The sequence below is a fragment of the Natator depressus genome, chromosome 4 (assembly GCF_965152275.1).
Source record: "Natator depressus isolate rNatDep1 chromosome 4, rNatDep2.hap1, whole genome shotgun sequence".
NCBI classification, from domain to species: Eukaryota; Metazoa; Chordata; order Testudines; family Cheloniidae; genus Natator; species Natator depressus.
In genome coordinates, this window is record NC_134237.1 from 69,610,322 (window position 1) to 69,630,727 (window position 20,406).

General features: G+C 40.7%; 1 protein-coding gene across 5 annotated transcripts in view; it reads left to right on the forward strand.

The window, feature by feature from the left end:
* CLCN3 (chloride voltage-gated channel 3) overlaps window positions 1–20,406 on the forward strand; it is a 124,102-nt gene that overhangs the window by 81,709 nt on the left and 21,987 nt on the right. For all 5 annotated transcript variants that reach the window (XM_074951151.1, XM_074951154.1, XM_074951152.1 and 2 more), the window contains 7 exons: window positions 6,470–6,627; window positions 9,220–9,319; window positions 12,234–12,421; window positions 13,618–13,740; window positions 15,132–15,338; window positions 17,459–17,539; window positions 19,650–20,195. In XM_074951151.1, the coding sequence (XP_074807252.1) occupies window positions 6,470–6,627; window positions 9,220–9,319; window positions 12,234–12,421; window positions 13,618–13,740; window positions 15,132–15,338; window positions 17,459–17,539; window positions 19,650–20,195 (1,403 nt within the window). The remainder of the gene's footprint in view (window positions 1–6,469; window positions 6,628–9,219; window positions 9,320–12,233; window positions 12,422–13,617; window positions 13,741–15,131; window positions 15,339–17,458; window positions 17,540–19,649; window positions 20,196–20,406) is intronic.

The following is a 20,406-nucleotide window of genomic DNA, read 5'->3' on the forward strand; positions in this document are numbered from 1 at the left end:
CAAGACACGCAAGTGCTGAGTGCACACATGATTGTGCTGATGAGGTCACAAATGTGTAGGTGGGGCTGAAACAGTTCTCCATGTCTTGGGATGTGGCATGGCAAGCAATATAGTTGTAGGAATTTCACTGTTCTTTGTCTTGGGATCTGCAGTAGTGAGGAAAGGTCAGTTCCTTGTAGCTGGGGAAAGGATGAAGTACTTCCAGCATATACAGTGTTTTCAAGGGGCTGCAGGACATGGCTAGGTTAGGGTGATGGCCGTGAACATAGTGTCACCATTTTCTCAAGCAGAGCTGTCTGCCTGTTCATCATCCCCAGAATCTGTGAGAGCATCTTCTCTCTCTTCTTGGTATCATGTTGAAGGAAACCATCCCTCCACTCTTCTGTATTCTTCTCTCTTCTCTGGGATGCAGCCACAAGGCCACTAAACGTGCCCTCTTGTGTCCTCTTTCTCATCCCCAAAAGACTTGTCAGGCATTCAGCCACGGATAATGGTCCTTTCCATGGGGATAACGATGTATCAGGTGCCAGAGGGGCAAAGAAATAGCACAGTAGCTACTGTCCCAATTCTAGCCTCTGTGCCAGCAATGATAAAATGTTGCTTTTTCTTCAGGTTTGGAATTCTATTCTCATGGGCTTGCCCTGGCCTGCCATGAATAATTGTTCTGAACTCAAGGGATTAGCAATGCTGAGAGTGTGATTAAAAATAACCATGAGTGTCTTACAATCATATGTATTTTGAAATATGGCTGTTGCCCAGTTTATCTCATAAAACGTAAAGGTAGCTAAAAGCTCACAGCATTTGTCAAATTGTGAATTCAAGTACTTCTCTTACTGTCTTTTCTTATTCTGTATCTGATGCTACAGTAAACATGCTTGCCATGCAATGTGTTTGATTCTTTTTAACCCACCCCCCACTGTGTGGCCATCTTGAGCAGGGACAAGGCAGTTGACCAGGAGTGAGAGGGAGCATTAAGCAGCACAGGAAGGTGGTGGTAGTGGGGCACATGTTTGGGGGATTTAATGTTTCAGAGAAATAAACACTTTGGAGCTTAAATTCTCTGGCATGGATTCTATTTTGAGCACCCCAGGGGAGGGTGGGCAGATAAAAGCCAAGCAAGTGGAGAGAAGCTCCTAGCTCATATCTGCCCAACTTGGTGGCACCATGATGGTACCCAAAACACGGTGTTTAAAACACACAATACTTAGAGGAAGAGGTCCCCTCCCAGGCATTGTCAGACTTATTTTCTGTCTGGGTTTGGGGCTCTCCCTGGTCTTCAGTGCTGAGCCTGCCTCTGAGGTTTTTCAAGTTGAAGAGATCCTGGCTATCCATGGCAATCCCCACCTATTCACGATGCTTTTCAGGGCCTGCTTGGGTTTATTTGTTGCTGTGCAGAATGTACCAGGATTCAGTGGTGGCCTCCCTTGCGAGAATCCAGTCTAGTTCCTAATAGGCGCATATCTCCCAAGGTTTTGTTGTTGTGCTTGGCATTTTTATAACTGCTAGAATGGCTTTCATTTGTTGTGGTACTGTACTGCACCTGGGAGTGCCCTCTCTCCTGCCTTTGATTGGATATCCTCTCGTACCTCTTGGCATTCTGGTGACTGCTCTTAGATGGGACTGGACCTGCTCCTCTTCCCAAAGGCCAAGGAAGTGCATATCTGTACCTGGAGCATGGCTTCTATAATCATGATGTTACTTTGGGTTTGTGAACTCACCATGAGCTAGAATCACAAGGGGGTACATCTGGCTGTACTCCAGCGTTTAATCAGGGAGATGACATCCAGTGAAGATTACCCTAGAGAATTAGAGCACAAGGGCATGTAAGTAAACAGACACTGCAGTCCAGGAGAGCAGCAGTGCAGTGTGGGATAGCAGTGGGAGGACTGCCAGAAGCAAAACAATTAGTTCAAAATGGGGATGCGGTCACACACAACTTATTGTGGGGTAACTCATTCCATATTTGAGTAAATCTGCTTCTAAAGTGGATTAATTACAGTAAAACCTTTGTTATCCGGCATGTTGGGGGGATTGGGGGTGCTGGTTAGTCAAAAATTCCGGTTAACTAAGAGTTATACTGACCAATGGAGGGAGGGAGTTTGGGTGTGGGAGGGGGCTCAGGGCTGGGGGTTGGGGCGCAGGAGGGGTTTTGGGATGCCAGCTCTGGGCAGTGCTCACCTTGGGCAGCTCCCCACAAGCAGCGACGTGTCCCTCGGCTCCTAGGGCCAGTGGGAGCTGCAGAGCCAGCGCTTGGGGTGGGGGCAGCACACCGAGCCCCCATGGCCATTCCTCTGCCTAGAAGCAGCAGGGGCAACTGGACACCTGGCAACCCTACTGAAGATTTGTATTGGGAGATATCAGAAATGCCGATTTCTAGAACTTTCCGGTTGGGAAAGTGGCAGATAATGCCGCGTTAACTGCAATATGAAATGAAATGACAGATAATTTGAGGAAAAAATCTCTTGTGTGGAGGCAAGGCAGTTTATGCCCCCAAAACTCAATCCAAAGTAACTTTCAAGTGCAGAGAAGCCCTCAATCTTTGACCAGCTCCTCCTTGCAGCTTCTTTCTCAAACGTCACGTGACAATGGGGAAGAGTAACTCCATATAGATTCTAATGCCCCCAGAGGTGGGGTTTCCTTACATAGTTTTGGGTCTAGAGAGGGAGGGGAGAGGAGAGGAGAGGCGCAGGCTAGGCTAGTCTTGAACTGCTTTCTGCAGCTGTTCTGCTAGCTCTGGCTTGCGTTTTCTCTCACACAATCCATGTGGTAGATTGCTGTAAGGCACTACTACAATATAAATATGCAATAAGAGATCACTGCCATTTGGGCCCATTTTCCCTTTTTTACTTCCTCTCAGGCAACAAAGCATAGTTTGCAAGTACTGCAAAGCATAGTCATCGTCGGCTATCCCTCGATATGAGGATGATGTCTGCCGGGGGAAAAAGTCATTGATGAGACTTAAAATGACTTGAGGAGTCCAAGTCATGCTTTACAGGTTTTTCCACATATGTGACAGGCGGTTGCATAAAGAAAGCACAGCTGCTGGCCAGGATGCTGTACCCTTTCCTGCCTCCTCTGCCATTTCTCAGCCTCTTGAGCAAGGCGATTCTCTTCGAAATAGGCTGAGTCTTGATGTATGATGCAACACCATTGCAGTTTATTACCAGCCAGCTCTTCCCAATTTGTGGAGTCAATGCCTCCCTTCTTAAGACAGACATTCAGGGTGTCCTTGTAGTGTTTCCTATGTCCCCCACGAGTCCTCTTACCATGGCTAAGTTGAGAAAATAGGACTTGTTTTGGAAGATAAGTATCAGCCTTCGGCACTCAATGACTAGCCCAGTGAAGTTGATGTTTCATAATCTTCGCCTCAACACTGGTGATGTTAGCAGCAGAGAGAACACTGGCACTGGTGCAATGGTATTCCCACCTGATATGGAGACTCTTCCTAAGGCATAGAGGTTGGTACCACTCCAGACACTTAAGATCTCTTCAGTATGTCACCCAGGTCTCGCACCCATAAGGAAGAGTGGGGCTGACTACTGCATTGTAGACCAGGATCTTAGTTTCTATCTGCTGATCTCTAAAGACACAAACCTCTTTGCTTAGAACTCTGGAGTCCTGGGTTTCCAGTCCTGTTTTCATCACAGCCCTCTCTTGTACTTTGCTTATGTGGAGAACAGGTCCTGAGTGGGTGGTTGCTGATGTGTTATGCTTTTATGACTATTAACCTTGGTTCCTGCTTCTTACCTTCATGATGAGTCACTCTGTCAGTTACCAGTGACCACTGGTGCCTCCCTCTGCTTCAGTGATATGCACTGTAATCAGCGGTGGAACCTGTCTTGATGTGACCTCTGGTCTCAGAGGTGCCAGAGTAACCCAAGTTCTGTTGTGACTGAGGCCATGTGCAATGGGGAGTTGAAGTTTTTGGGACCATGCTTCAAATGCCGATGTTGAGAAGAGGGGTAGGGAAAACAGTTACCAAATACCTGTTTGAAAACAAAGCCCTAAGTAATGTAACTTGACGGTTTTATGGTGGTCTCTGGTGAAGTCACAACAGTGCTGCGTGCTTAGCAAAATTAACAGTTCAGACTCCAGAAATATCAAATGAAAATGTGCAAAGCATCCTTTGATCTCAATCACCATGAATCCATTTGTGTCAAGGGAGAGGAGCCATACTGGTGAATTATCTCAAGAGGACATGTGATTTGTTAGAACAGAATCTGTAGTTGTCCCAAACCCGTAGCTGTTCCAAACCCGTAGCTGTAACAGCTTTTTGGCTTAGGCCGAGATTTCCAAAAGTGTCAGGCTAACATTAGGCTCCAAAATCCATATTTTGACACCTGTGTGATTTTTCAAAAGTGCTGAGCATGCATCTCCTCCCACTGTAGTCAATGGGAACTGTGAAGTGCTCTTCATTATTAAAAGTCAATCATGTCCGTAAATATGGATTTTGGAGCCTAATTTTAGGTTCCTAGTTTTTGAAATCTCAACTTCAGTTAAGGCTAGAGGGTAAAATTTTCAAAAAAGCCAAAGTCCCATTTTCAAAAGAGACGTGGGCCCAGATTTTTTAAAAAGTATTTACGTGTTGCTCCTTAAAGGTATCCAGATGTTTCAACATCTGACTTGGGAGCCTAAGTCTCATTGGCTTTCCTTGGTGTTTAGAAGCCTAAGTGTCCACGTCACTTTTGAGTGTTAGCACTGTTAAAATGGGTATTAGAGTTGTAAAAATGTGCTTAGTGTTTAGATATTATTGAATGCTTGTAAATTGCTACATGTGTTAATCTCACTTACAATGTGTGTGTCCCATGTTGTAAGGTGGTAATATTAGTGTTTGCATGGTAAGGGCATGTCTTCACTAGCTTTGTGAAGTGGTTTGAGCATTGGCCTGCTAAACCCAGGGTTGTGAGTTCAACCTTTGAGGGGGCCATTTAGGGATCTGGGGCAAAAATTGGGGATTGGTCTTGCTTTGAGCAGAGGGTTGGACTAGATGATCTCCTGAGATCCTTTCCAACCCTGATATTCTATGATTCTGTGACACGACAGAGCAACTTTCCAAAGGATACACTGGCACAGTGGATCCTATGTTTAACCTCCACATTAAGATTGTGCAAATTATGCAAAGCATAATTCACAGGTCAAGAGCGAAAAAATAATTGCTGCTGTGATTGCTGTTCCCTTATATAGTCAGTGTTATGTGTTTGAGAAAAGGTTGATTTATTTTTTCCATGCTCCTCCTGTGCTCCTTGAACCTATTCATTGGAAGCATCTGTCTTGGGAGAATGCTGGTGCTGCCAAATGTGCCAGCTACAAAGGAGCAGAGTGAAAGAGTGGTTAAAGAGCCAGTCTCATGACAGCACTCCCAGCCTCTGCCTGACTGGGGAGTAAGGACCAGGCATGGGGCACTCAAACTTGGATACACTGCTTTCTGAGTTCTGTGTTGCTATATAGCTGCTAGGTCAGCTCTCTGTTTTAATCACTTTTATTGCTGCTTATGCTTGTTTTACAATAACCATCGGCTATGAGACATTTGTAATCAAGGATCTAGGCAAGTAATAATGGTAATCTTAAAGGGACATCATCTACTTGAAATCTAGTTAGTTTCAACAGTGAGTTTAAAGTAGTTTTAGACAACACACCTCACCTCTGCCAGTTTTTGTGATTTTTTTTTTGTTTTGTTTTTTGTTTTTTACAGTCAAGTAGTCCATTATGTGTAGTAAAACAATAATGAGAGCTACTCATTTTTCACAATATGCTACCGAACTTGCTCAAGAATCCACACAGAGAGTAATCAAGTAGCTTGCAGACTGTGTTGATGAATATTTAACCAATGGAAATACTAAGTCAGCACTGCTAAAATTCAGATTGCAGCTGAACACAAGAAATAAAATACCGACAGCAACAGCCATGGGCATAAGCAAAGACCGTTGGAGGAGAAAATTCAGTAAATACTGAATATTCCAACAGCTGTCCTTTTTTACCTGCTTAAGATATTGATGTATAATGTGCACATTTAAAATAATAAACTTTTTGGTCTTTTGGCTAAGGCCAAGTATAGCGCTTTTGGCACAGACACTGTTTCATACTATGTGTTCATACTGTTCCTAGCACAGTGAGGCTTGATTTGGAGCTAGAGCCTTGGGTGCTGTTTCAGCACAAATAAATTGGAATGATAAACCAGCTGAATTCTTACTGGAGTTATTGATTATTTTCTGTTTCCTTAGTCTTTTACACTAATACATTTGAACAAGCTACTAATTTGAAAAAATGTCTAGAAAGATGGTGGTGATTTGGAAAAAAAAAAATACAACCTCCCCCCTACAATCAAAAACCTTTAATATATAGAAATTTTCCAAATGGAGATTGTATATACATACATTTTTTGAAAATTAAAGCACTTACAGGGAAAGGTTTATACAAACAATTATTCTATTGCAGAGTGTAATAATTTCTCATCCTTTCTCTGCTACAGGAACTCATTATACAATGACAAATGGAGGAAGCATTAATAGTTCAACACACTTACTGGACCTCTTGGATGAACCCATTCCTGGAGTTGGAACATACGATGACTTCCACACCATTGACTGGGTGCGAGAGAAGTGCAAAGACAGAGAAAGGCACAGACGGGTACTTGAGATCAATAAGAATAATTAGAAATAACTTAATGTTGTGTATTTGGATTAAGGTCTGATCCAGCAACACATAACCATGTGCATAACTTTAAACATGTGAATAGTTCCATTGGCTTCAGTCACATGCTTAAATCTCACCCACGTGCTTACATCTATTGCTGGATTGGAGTCTCAGTCAATGAGATAGCATTATAGTTTAGGAAGGCAAACAGTAATTTAAGGCATTGAAAACAGAGGCCATGTCCACAACAACCCCTCCTTCAGCCCCCAAATGTGGATGCATTTGTACCAGTATACATTTTTGTACTAGTATAGCTCCTTCCCATTCACTAAGGGAAATAAACTATACTTGTATAAGGCACTGCTATAGTGGTATACTTATTTTGATTTAAAAAAAAATCTCACACTGAACCAAAATAGTTATCAGTACAAAAATTGCATAGACCAGGCCTTAGTTTAAATGGAAAGTCTCTCTCCCAAATCTGCCCCATCCCACAAACCTATCTTCTCTCTTTTCATACTGGGCTCTTCTGAAAATCTTAACCCTTCAGGCTCCTAATCAGGAAAGCACATAAGCACCTACATAGACCCTGGGACTTAAGTTTTTTTGCTGCATACAGATGCTTTCATGAATTGGGATCTCAGTTTATTCTAAATAAGGCAAAACTATATCCTTTAAAAGAAAGTAAGCTGTTTTAAAGGTCATTGTCGTGCTTTTGAGAGACTCCCATTAATGTACCTGTAAAAGGAAGCATTTTGAAGATGTGAAATATTTTTTTTTTTTTTAAACTGATCTAAAGAAATAGTTAAAAACTAAGGGTAACTAAATCGCAAACATCAGTCTGCTAACCTGTCTGCTTGGAGGAGTCAGGAAGAAATTCCTTTTATGTTCAACACTGAACAGTCGGCTAGTCCTTTCTCTGAAGCACCACATATTTGTTGGTTTTGGAAACAAGATAGACTGTGTAGACTGATCTGATCCGCTTCTGCAAATCCTACATTGCTTTAAAAAAACCCAACCAAACCATAACTGTAGCATTTAGTGCCCCTCTCAGATAAACAGGTCTGTGTGCAATGGATCTGAGAACATGTGTGCAATCTAATCATGTGAGTTGCGTGGGGTTATCTGTTTCTGTGAAGCATTTTTGATTTTTAAATAATTCTTTGTTCCATAACTTAGTTGTAAATAAGTGATAGTTAACACAGCTTCACCTTTTTACTGAAGATGTACTGGTGAGTATGTGCCATTCGATGGAATGCCAGACCTGCTCAACTGCAGGCAAGATGATCACACAGTAGTAGTTGGTCTAGAGCAGGGGTGGGCTAACTTTTTGGGCCGAGGGCCACATCTGGGTGGGGAAATTGTATGTAGGGCGTGGGCAGGGGGTTGGGGTGCGGGAGGGGGTGCAGGAGGGAGTGCGGTGTGTGGGAGGGGGTTGGATGTGCAGGGACGGGCTCAGAGAAAGATTGAGGCAGAGGAGGGGTCGGGGTGCGGAGTGCAGGAGGGGTGCGGACTGCGGGAGGGAGCTCAGGGCAGGGGGTTGGGGTGCAGGAGCAGTGCGGGGTGCAACAGGGGTCTCAAGGCAGGGAGCTGGGGTGCAGGAGGGGTGTGAGGTGGGGCAGGGGGTTAGGGTGCACGGGGGGGGCAGGGTGCAGCAGGGGGCTCAGGGCAGGGAGTTGGGGTGCGAGGTGCAGGGAGGGAGTTGTGGGGGGTGGGCTCCGGCCTGGCGCTGCTTACTTAAAGCAGCTCCGGGTTGGCCGCAGCACTCACCGGGGCCAGGGCAGGCTCCCTTCCTGCCTGCCCTGGCCCCATGCCACGCCGCTCCGGGAAGCGTCCGGCACCACGTCCCTGCGCGGCCGCTGTGGGGGCGCACAGGGCTCCATGCACTGCCCTTGCTGCGCCTCCAGGTACCTCCCCCGAAGCTCCCATTGGCCGCTGTTCCCCGTTCCCAGCCAATGGGAGCTGTGGGGGGCGGTGCCTGGAGGCAAGGGCAATGCACAGAGCCCTCTGCCCCGCCCCGCCCCCCCTGGGCTGCAGGGACGTAGTGCCGGCCACTTCTGAGAGCAGCACGGGGCCTGTGGCACTATGGGGGGCTGTAGTTTGCCATAGTTCGCCCACCCCGGTCTAGAGGATTGAAACTAATATTACTGATAACTAAAAGTTGTTTCTTTAGCTTCAGTGGTCGGGACTTGAGAAGCTAGAGCAGAGGGTACTGAGTTTATAGTCACTGAACAACTGTGGAATTCATATAGCTACTGTAAATTGTATAAGCCTTTGTAGCCACAGTGTTTAGAAGGGGGGTGGGGGGGAACTTGTGAAGGCTAGTTTTATAGAGACATTTAAAGGACACTTTGAATGTCTATTATGAGACTGCCAAAATGTATGCTATTTCTTTTATTTTAAAGAAATCTTGTTAATTTGAAATCTGTTTAAAAATATAGCAATAATTTTACGGCTGTTACATTTTTGTGCTTTTACAATTATATTTTCTGTTTGTTACACAATTTTCTCACTCCTTTTGTAATGTGAAAATCCCACAAGAACAGGGGAAGAAAATGATACAGACCTGATGATTTCTATTTGCAGATTAACAGCAAGAAGAAAGAATCAGCCTGGGAGATGACAAAAAGTTTGTATGATGCATGGTCAGGATGGCTAGTAGTCACACTAACTGGTTTGGCATCAGGTAAAGACAATAGAATACAATTTCATAACTTTTCCAAACTTTTCTGATCATTCATGAGTTTCCATAGTACATGTGTTTTTATGTGTCCCTGTACTAACAATTATCATTATATTGTTCTGATATCTGTCCAGAACCCCATTATTGTAAATGCATAAATGAGGCGAAAATATTTTCATATAACAGTTGAACAGGATCAGGCTAATAGTGTAATCTCATTTTAGTGGAGCAAGATTAAAAATCAAGTAAGTAATATAAGTCTTGTGAAAAGTTCCAGGCTTTAAGAGATTTAGAGACGGTTTATGTCCACACAGCAGGTAATCCTGGGCCCAGTGAAGTGAGTGTGGGGTTTTCTCATTGATTTCAGTGGGTTCAGGATTTCATCCAGGGTGAAAATTCTTCACAGTGAACTACATACCTCAGTCCTGGCCTGGAAGAGCCTTACTTTTTGAGGTGATGTGGTAGTTCATTATTCCTTTCCATTCAGTTCTAGCTCCCTTCCTTGAGATTCCCAACAAAGTGTCAGTATTCACAATGGGTTCACCTGCATAGCAAAAAACAAACAAAAAAACCCGTGGCAGTGAGCCTCAGCTGAGTCAAGTAATGTGGGCGCATGGGGCTTGAACTGGATGGCTAAAAATAATAGTGTAGACATTCTCACTCTGGTTGCTCCAAGACCCTCACAGGGTTTCAGTCTCCAGCCCAAGCCTGAACAGCTACACTGCTATTTTTAGCCGCACAGCGTGGACCCTAGTCAGTTGACCTGGGTTCTGAGACTTGCTGCCACTGGGATTTAATTATTTTTTTGCTGTGTAGGTGTACCCTATGATGGTGGGATTTCTGCTGTGGATGCATGTCTCACTAGGAACTTGATTGACTCCATCAGCACATTTCAGATAGACCAATGAGTAGCCATTAGAACTTTCCAGTTTTGATAGATCCACTCTCATAGGCCATGAGCTGCATTCAGTTGTGACTAGTCTAACTAACATTTCTGTTTGACATCCATGAATGAAATCTAAGTTCCTAATACAAGATATTAGCTGTAACAAGTAAACTCTCTTGTCCTTTGGCCTCAATTTCATTTTTTGTTTTTCATATATTTTTAGGATAAGACACACAAAATTAAAGTCCTCCTGACCATGTGTGGTCACCTGCAGATGCTATGGGACTTATTAGGCTTTTATTAGCATAATTTGAAAAGGCTGCAGTGCTTATGAATGTGAAGCCATGACCACCTTCATGCCCAATTATCCTAACAAGTTTTACATAAATACTAGAATAAATTCCAGGAGGAGAATAAATCCCAGGAGGGTTGAATTAGTGTGCGGAGTGTAGATGAGGTGGTCAGAGAGGCATGGCAAATGTAATGGCAATAATCACCATGTATGTGTGCATAATCACATGTAAATGAGTAATCTTCATAATATATATAGTGTGTGTGTGTGTGTGTGTGTGTGTGTGTGTATACGCATGTGTGTGTATATATAGATAAAATGTGTGTGTATAATTAGTATAAAGCATTTGGGATCTTTTGGGTCAAAAATGCCACAAAGTCTAAATTAAGTCATTATCTATACAAAAAACTTGACGGTGTGGTTAAAATTGCTACACTGGATGTCTCACCAACATAAATCCTAAAAAAGCAAGCAAATTAGAAGTTTAAGTATTTTCCACTCTGTCTATGCTCCTTGTCAGTTCCTTTTCTCAATCTCAGCTACCACCTTCTGCCACCTACATCCCACAAATCTCCATCCTTATCCTGAACAAATCTCCATCCTTATCCTGAACAACCAGTGTGCAGTTTTAATTCCAACCATGTTTACTGATTTTATGTTCGTATGTTTTGAATCTTCGTATAGGATGAAATCTGGGCCTGCTGGAGTCAGTGAAAGTTTTGCAGTTGACTTCATTAGGACCAGAGTGCTAGTAAATATTACTAGTATTTCCCTAAAACAGCTTTACCCATGTGGGTCTGTCTGTGTCTCTCTAGAGACACTGGTTGAAGCTCTTTTCCACTTCAGATCAAAATTCACTACTTCCAGTTGTGAACTGTATGGATTTTTAAAAATAAAATAGTTTTGTTACGAGAGATTAGTGATCAGTGAACTGTTGGGTTCATCTGCAACTTCTAACTAAACTGCTAATGTGAGAAGCCATCCTTCTTTTGTAAAATTGCCTTTATAACTCTTTCTTTTAAGCAGTTTCCTGAAACTAGATAATGCCTGCTTTTCAAGAGCTTGTTTTGACTGGAATTTTCAACTTGCACTTGCAACAGATATTCCTGGCTCTAAAGGCTTGAGCTTGAGAGGTGCTGACCATCTATATCTCTCATTAACTTCAGTGGGAATTGTGGGTACTCAGCACTTCCCAAGATCATGCTGTGTTTTTTCATGTTGATTGTTTCAAGCAGTGTATTTGAAATACTTCGCTTTATTTGGTGTATCATTTGTGTTTTAATGTATTTTTGGTAAGATAAGAATGAATTATGTTACCGCTGTTTATGGTTGCTGTTATGATTCAGTGGAGATACAAAATGCTTCAGTTTACAAGATAAAAATATTCATTTGATCATAAAAATACAGCAGTCCCATCTGTCTCTTTATATCCTTAACTTTTTGGACTGTTGAACTGTGCCTTAAATCATCAGAAATTATTTGTTTAATCTGAGTATTTGTAATTTATCTGCTACTGGATTCTAGAGCAAAAGACCAAAGCTAGCTTATCCTCATTGCAAACTGGATCCGTACACAAACTCAGTTAACAGTATTTGATCGCAACTTTTCTATATTTCCATTGTTCCTCATATCTGTTACTTTAGGTTTGTCTGCTCTTTTAGGGTACGTCAATGGATGTCACTGTTTTTGTTCAATTTTTTTAATTTCCAGAAGCTAATACATAACTGTTTGTTAAACAGGGGCATTGGCAGGTTTGATAGACATTGCTGCTGATTGGATGACTGACTTAAAGGAAGGCATTTGCCTTAGTGCTTTGTGGTTTAACCATGAACAGTGTTGTTGGGGATCAAATGAGGCCACATTTGAAGAAAGAGACAAATGTCCACAGTGGAAAACATGGGCAGAACTAATAATTGGTCAAGCAGAAGTAAGTATAACCCTTTAGTGAAGGCATTGTTTAGTTGTTTTGGTGAGAATTAATAGACAGGGAGGAAGGATGGTCTTAAGGTAAGGCACTAAACTGGGAATCTTTTATTGGCTCTGTCACAATCTTCCTGTGTAAACTTGGGCAAATCACTTAGACCAGATCTACACTGAAGTTTTTATGTGTTGGGTAGAGTTGTGATGTTTGTTTGCAGCATAGTGCTGACAAAAGCCCCAATGTAGTTATACTGGCATAAAAGTGCTTTTGCCAGTACAGAGTATTTTACTCACCAAACCAGAATAAGCTATTTTGGCAAAATCACTTTTATGTCAGTGTAACTGTATCTGCACTAGGTGATTTTTTGCTGACCTAGCTGTACCAGCAAAATCTCTTTAGTCTAAGCAGGGCCATATGCCCTAATCCTGCAAGCTGCTGTATGCAAGGATTCTTCAGTGGGGCTGCACATGGGAGTAGGAGTCTTCCTGTGCAGAGCAGCTTACAGGATCAAGGTCTCAACCTCCCTCTGTCTCATTTTCTTTATCAGTAAAATTGGGATAATACTTAATCAACTGACAGGGAAGTTATGATGCTTAATTAATACTTGTGAACGGCTTGGATGCTACAGTGGTAAGCACAATAGAAATGCCTAAAAGGCTCATCTTCTAAATGAGAGCATGAGAATTTGTATTTCTGATTGTGGGTATATATAAAAGCTAAATTTTTAGCAGTATTTTCTTTTTATTGAAAATAAACAAAAATAAGACTTGTATTAATAAAGCTAAAAACAAGTTGGTTTTATTAATCTTTTCTAGCAGCATACACCTTATAAAATAGATTTTTATACACTGTATTCATTAGATTTTAGCATCTGAGTTGCAAAAACCTCGTATGCTATGACTTCTAGATTTATTTGTTGCACTCATAGTTTGATTTTGATACAGACTCTTAACAGCCAAAACTTGTATAGCTCAGGCTTTACTGCAGTTTACTTAATGTAATGACTTCAAGGTGTTTCAAACAAAATTAATAATTTTCTTGCTGTAGTAACATTTTGCTTTTGTTAGTGTGGGGATATATGTGTAAAAGTTTTTTTGCAGCAAGAGTATTTCCAGATCGCTTTTGTTTAGAAATGTTGAATACATTTAGTTTATACATTAATCAAATTATATTGTGTTTTTTTTTTATTTGTTTACTTTTAGGGTCCAGGATCATACATTATGAACTACATCATGTACATTTTCTGGGCCTTGAGCTTTGCCTTCCTAGCAGTTTCTCTGGTGAAGGTGTTTGCTCCCTATGCCTGTGGCTCTGGGATTCCAGAGGTAGGGTCTGAAGACTTTGTATCATAATGGAAATTTAAGGCTAATATAAAAGATCCTGTTGCCTTATAATCCTGGGCAAAAGGGAAGCCAAGAATGAATACTGTATCTGTGATGGATTATGTTAATATAAGAATTAAAATTGAAATAATGTTGACATTATTAAGCACTACTGAAATAGATATTAAAAGGTTTCAGAATATTGCCTGAGTTCTCAGGTTTTGCCATCAGTTTCTGGTTGGCCTAGTTTTACAGGAAACCTTTGGTTTCTTTTGAAAACCTCCAAAGAGTGATTGTTTTTCCCATTTGTCAGTTTAGCAATGATAGAACAGTAACTAATTGTAACAGTATGAGGTCCTTTGATGTAGTAGTTCATCTTTTGTTACATGGCCATAATCTTCTTTAGTAACATAAACCGACACAGTCATTTCATAAGGTAAAAATGTTTGGTCAAAAATAGTGAAATCTTGTTCTTTTTACATCTATTCTTTGCCATTCTAATTTCAGAATTGGTCAGTAGCATGACTCTTCTAATAATTCTAGGAGAATTTGTATGTTTTTATTTCTAAGTGTTCTGTATTTCCTCAAATATGTAGGGATCTGAGGTCCCAAAGCCAAATTCCAAATCAGTTTCTAAATTTACTCGACAAACCTTTACTTTATGTGCACAATTGACCAAAATTTTTTGCAGTGCTCAGTCTTTAGTGTGATGAATAGATGGTATAGTTTTTTTTTTTTCAGGTATGATGACAAAGCAATTATTAGGCAAAGTAATATATTAGAAAAATATAAAAAATATATAAAAATATAAACTCTTTTCTAGTGAAAAACAGCCGATCTTCCTCATCATTAGTATGTCAAGCCATTGCTCTTAGATATTGGGTGCAGTTATCATAAAACATAGAGGAGAATATAGGGAAGGGTGACATTGGCAAAAACAGTATATTATTGTAATTAAAACATCTGTAAATTAACTGGCATAGCCGAGTGTAGTTTTCACAGTGAGTTTGGTTGTGCTGCAGGAATTTATGATCGTCATTTGTCAGGTTACATTGCAAAACTCTTTAATACAGTCTTGTAATTTACTGCAGGTTTATTTTCTGTTCAATATAATGAATAGAGTTGCCATATTTTGCTGATTTAGGTATAGATATATCTCCTTAAAGTATAGTGTAATTGTACTATATTCAATGTGAATGTTACGCTTCTGGCAAACAAACTGAGTGCAAATAGCACTCAAAAAAGTGTTTTTATAGTTCTGCAGGTAAGTCTTCTTTCCAATCAAGTAATTTTTAAGTTGTGATTCTACAATTATAGGTAATAGCTTATAAACATAAAAGTAGCATTTGTTCTAAGAAAAATGAAGTCTAACATGGAGTATTTTTTCCTTCTAGATTAAAACTATTTTGAGTGGCTTCATCATCCGAGGTTACTTGGGCAAATGGACCTTGATGATAAAAACCATCACTTTAGTCTTGGCTGTAGCATCAGGTTTGAGCTTAGGAAAGGAGGGTCCTCTGGTACATGTTGCCTGTTGCTGTGGGAATATTTTTTCCTACCTCTTTCCAAAGTACAGTACAAATGAAGCTAAAAAAAGGGAGGTAAGTTCCTCTTAAAACCTTTACCTATTGCATAAAAAAGGATACAGTTTTAGAATAAATTCCCATAATCAAAAGATTGGTAAACCATGAAAATCCTTTGATTAAAACAAATTCTAAAACATGTCATGTGTTCTTTTAGCTATTGTATAGGTTTGGATTATTAATCATTATATTCTCAGGTCAGGGATCACCGTACTCCACCAAAGGTTACCTACATTCTTGTCAGAGCCCTGAAAAATCCTTCCCTTCTCTCTCATCCACATTTAGTGTTGCTTTACACTCCATCTTCTAGACCCCACGTTATAACAACTGTTCTTGACAATGAGGAGCACAATGGATTTATCTCTGAACTCGCTAACAAACTGCTGAGGCAGAGGAGTAGATGACGTTACTCTAGACGTGTGTCCCCTTTGCTCTGGTGACCACAGTCCTGTGCAGCCCTTCCAGTCCCTGCTGGCCATGGCACAAATGACAGAAAGCAGTTTGCATTGCATCTAATGCCATATTAACAGAAGCAAGTTCAGTGTCAGAAGGTAGCCAGATATCCTGATTTTTTTGCAGCATAATCCTACTTTTCAATAGCATCTCTCATATTTTTAACAGGAAAAAATTCTCTGAGTTCTGCCCACCCATGCTGCAGTTCTGTATGTTTAACTCCCATACTACTGGAGGAGGTTAGTCTTGTGGAGTAGGCACTGGTCTGGAACTCAGGAGATCTGGCTTCAATTCCCAGCTCTAACCCAGAGTGCCTCTGTACCCTGGGCAAGTCACTTAATCTCTCTGTGGCTCAGTTCATCTGTAAAAACGGGCATAATTTTCCTGCTCTTTGTCTGTTTTGTCTAATTATATTTTAAGTACTACAGAACCTTCAAAGCAGACCTGGTAATGTACAAGAATTGGAAAAGTAGAAGTAGAATCAGGATTGGGAATAGGGAAGGGGCAGAGATGTGGAGGGATAACAGGCTGGGTTGATTGACTTGAGTTTTGGGGGACACAATGAGGGAGATCTCAGTGAAGTGTGGGGGAGGGGAACCAGTTTGTCAGAGAGAGGGTTAGGTTGAGAGAATGGGCAATAGCGGGAAGAGTGGAAATAGGTTGGAGGAGATTGTGGTGGGGCTGGAGAGGCAGGGGAAAGAAGATAGATGAAGTGAAACAGAGAAGAGAAACTGCATAAGAAGAAAAAGGAGAGAAAACAGAAGTCAGGGAAAAAAGTAGACAGAAGAAAGAAAAATGAAGGAAATACACTGTATTTTATCAGCATGTTGTCTGGCAGATTGAAGGGGCAAAATATTCAGGCATCCAGAAGTGCAGGATTGATGGAAGAGGGCTAACTGGTCTGACCAAATTGAAAGAGAAGGGAGGGTATCTTGTAGGTTGCATTAATGTTTCAAATGTATCAGAGAACCTCCTCCTCTCCAAAATCTCATCTAGATTTACTACCAGTAAATTCTGTTACTACTATTTATGTCTCTCTCCCTCCCACATTTTATTCTGAATTTATTTTTATGCTAGGGCTTTCTCATTGCTCCATTCCTGAATTTTGCTGCTGGAATCCAATGAGACCTGAGCAGTCAACTTCCTCCATCATGGGTGTTTGTTAATTTTGGTTAGCTCTTGACAGAATAATTGGTTATTAATTAAAATAGTTGTACTTTCATAATCATGGCTATACTACTGGCTAGATTTCCTAGCTGATCATTTATTGCATTCAGAACCTACCTACCTTTCACAGTTGCTTATATGATTGCAACTCTCTGTGGTTTCTTTCATCTCTGGTTCCAATCCCACAGGCAGTGCGGATAGACAGTTGGGCAATACAGATAGCTGTGGTCACATGAGAAGTTGGGAGGAAGTACAACTGTGAAGAAGAGAGAAGTAGCATATGGGCAGGAGAAGCTGAAATGGCAATGTGGGAATAAGTGGGCAGAGTAAGCATTTGGGTCCTTTAGAGGAAGATGGGAAAGAAGGTAATCAGTCCATATTTTAGACTTATTAGGTCTTTAGTGTCATATAAATCTGTTGACCATAGTTAGTGGTATATCATAAGAATAAATTTCTATTTTTGTTTTTAAAATGCATCACAAACACAAAAATAAAACCACATCATTCTTCTTTTCTAGGTGTTATCAGCTGCTTCAGCAGCAGGAGTATCAGTAGCCTTTGGTGCCCCAATTGGTGGTGTCCTTTTTAGTTTGGAGGAGGTATGTAAAGAGACAGCACGGAAGGAAATATTTAAAAATGAATGTTTTAACACCTGTCGTCTCAAACTTTTTCTTTTGTGGAGTCTTTTGTAACAGAACCTCCTCTTGTGGGCCCTGATCCTGCAGTGAGCTTTTCATGAAGCCACTTTCTGAACACCTTAAGGAGAGCTTCTTGGCCCACAGTTTGATAAATAATTTTTCACACTATGGTGTGGTTACTAATCTGCATTGGTCATTCTAGAAATTTTTCTTCATCTAATGTATTGCCTCGATTAAGTCAGTTCAGTATTATGAGTTCTGGCATGGGCAAACCCCTCAAAGCATTTTGTTTCAGGTGACTGTTGTAGGCCGACATTTCTTCGTTACTGTTTTATTTTTTCTGGAGAAAGGCAGATTCCTTTATTGCAGCTTTATAGCTCACAAATTGATGGAGTTAAACTAAATGTTGTTGACAATTCATAAGTCAGGTTCCTCCTTCCCCCTCTCCCCAAGGAAGAAAGAAAATAAGTACCTATATGGACTTGAAATTGACTACATTTTTTGTGCAATTGCTTTCTTGCCTACTTCCCCCCCCCCCCCTTACAGTTTACATTTAAAAAATCTGCTGATGTGAGAGCCTTTTTGATTTAGTCTGTTGTAGATAGTGCAGATTAGCATCAATTATGCCTTTCCTGTTAACTTCTTTCTAATGTTCTTGTTTCCTGACACTAGGAACATATCATGTTTAATTTAAAAGAAAAAGGAGGGGGGAACAAAGGGTTGGTTCCTACTATTTATTTTGCTTACCTTGGGCCAACAGACCATTTAAAAACTCATTTGCCAGTTAAGTTAAAACAAACTTTAAATGTTCAATTTGATTTAAAGCCTCCATACAGTGGAGTACATTATAATCACAAACCAAGTATGCTATAAAACTGACTGCCAAGCCAATGAAATCCTCTCAAGAATACAAACCATGAATACCAATCTAGAAATATGTATTTGGGAGATGCAGGAGCATTATTTAGATCATTATCATCTTTCTGATTATCTCCTTACATCTAATTTAAAGAACCTGTGGCCAGGTCTTCACTCAAAAGTTAGCTCAACTCAGCTACGTCACTCAGGCATGTGAAAAATCCATTCCCATGAGTGACATAGTTAAACCGACCTAACCCCTGGTGTAGACAGTGCGAGGATGATGAAAGAATAGCTCAGGGAGGTGGATTAACTATGCCGACAAGCAAGCCCCCTCCCTGTCACTGTAGTGAGTATCTACACTAAAGTGCTACAGTAGCCCAGTTCACTGCAGCTGTGCCGCTGTAGCATTTCAAGTGAAGACATAGCCAGAGTCTGAATGCTGCTGTAGTATTTTGCTGAAAGCTCTGAGAACCTTTGACCTGAAGGACAGAAGAAGCCAAGAGATCTTTCTGTCTTGTTGCTGAAAGATCCAAAGAACTTCTCTAGTCTTAAAAAAGAAAAAAATGTCAAGTTGGCAGGTTTTGGGTAATGAACGTTTTTGAAAATCAGGCTACTTATTTAAATGCCTAAATATGGGTTTACAAGTCAAAGGTTAGGTATCCATTTTTGAAAATCTTGGCCACAGTGCTCAAAATGTGAGTAGATACCTGAAGACCTCTCTACATTAGCGTTTCCACTCTTGCTACTTCTAGTGAGGCACCAGTGTTAGCAATAGCAGTACATTTTAGAGACGAAAGACGAGTGGATGCATAGTCTAGTATTCGGCATTCCCAAGACCAAAGCTGAGCGCATAGAGACCATTGTTCTGGTTGTTAAAATACTTTAAAACACAGCAACTTTAAAACTATTTTAATGTAACAGTTACTGGAAATTTTGCCCAACTCAGTCTTAAAATGCTGGTGGTTTCTCTGTTGCTTTCACAATGTTCGGTGTGGGTGACACAATAGGAGTATGAAATATTTTAAAGCACTTTAATGTAAAGTGATGAACATAAATGCGATTATTACAATTGATTGATAACAGTGTGCACATATTTAGCATAAACACCGTGAGCAACAATGGAATATGCTAGTATTTTCAGTTCATTTTAGAATAGTTTGAAATGTTTTTAAAATGAATTGCCAGTAATTCTAACTTGTCCCCATTGCAGGTCAGTTATTATTTCCCACTGAAAACTTTATGGAGGTCCTTTTTTGCTGCTTTAGTGGCTGCATTCGTTTTGAGGTCCATCAATCCTTTTGGTAACAGCCGTCTTGTCCTTTTTTATGTGGAATACCATACCCCTTGGTACCTTTTTGAACTGTTTCCATTCATTCTTCTGGGGGTGTTTGGCGGGCTGTGGGGAGCATTTTTCATCCGTGCAAACATCGCCTGGTGTCGCCGACGCAAATCAACAAAATTTGGGAAATATCCTGTCCTGGAGGTCATCATTGTTGCAGCAATAACAGCTGTCATTGCCTTTCCTAATCCATACACAAGGCTCAACACCAGTGAGCTTATTAAAGAGCTCTTTACAGACTGTGGGCCATTAGAATCTTCCTCTCTTTGTGACTACAGAAATGACATGAATGCCAGTAAGATAGTAGATGATATTCCTGATCGTCCAGCAGGCACTGGAGTTTATTCAGCTATATGGCAGCTGTGTTTAGCACTTATATTTAAAATAATTATGACAGTCTTCACTTTTGGTATCAAGGTAAGTTTTAATGTAATGGATTTCTAGTTGTGGTAGTTTATTTACTGCTCTTCTGCCTTTCCGTCTTCCCCCCCATAAAACAATTTCTTTTATTTATAAATATACTATTTCAAAAGTAATATTTTTTGTATTTCTCTTTAGTGAGGATTATTGAAACAGACCTCTTAAAACACTGCTTTATACTACCATTTTGCTCATACAGCTGAGGGGT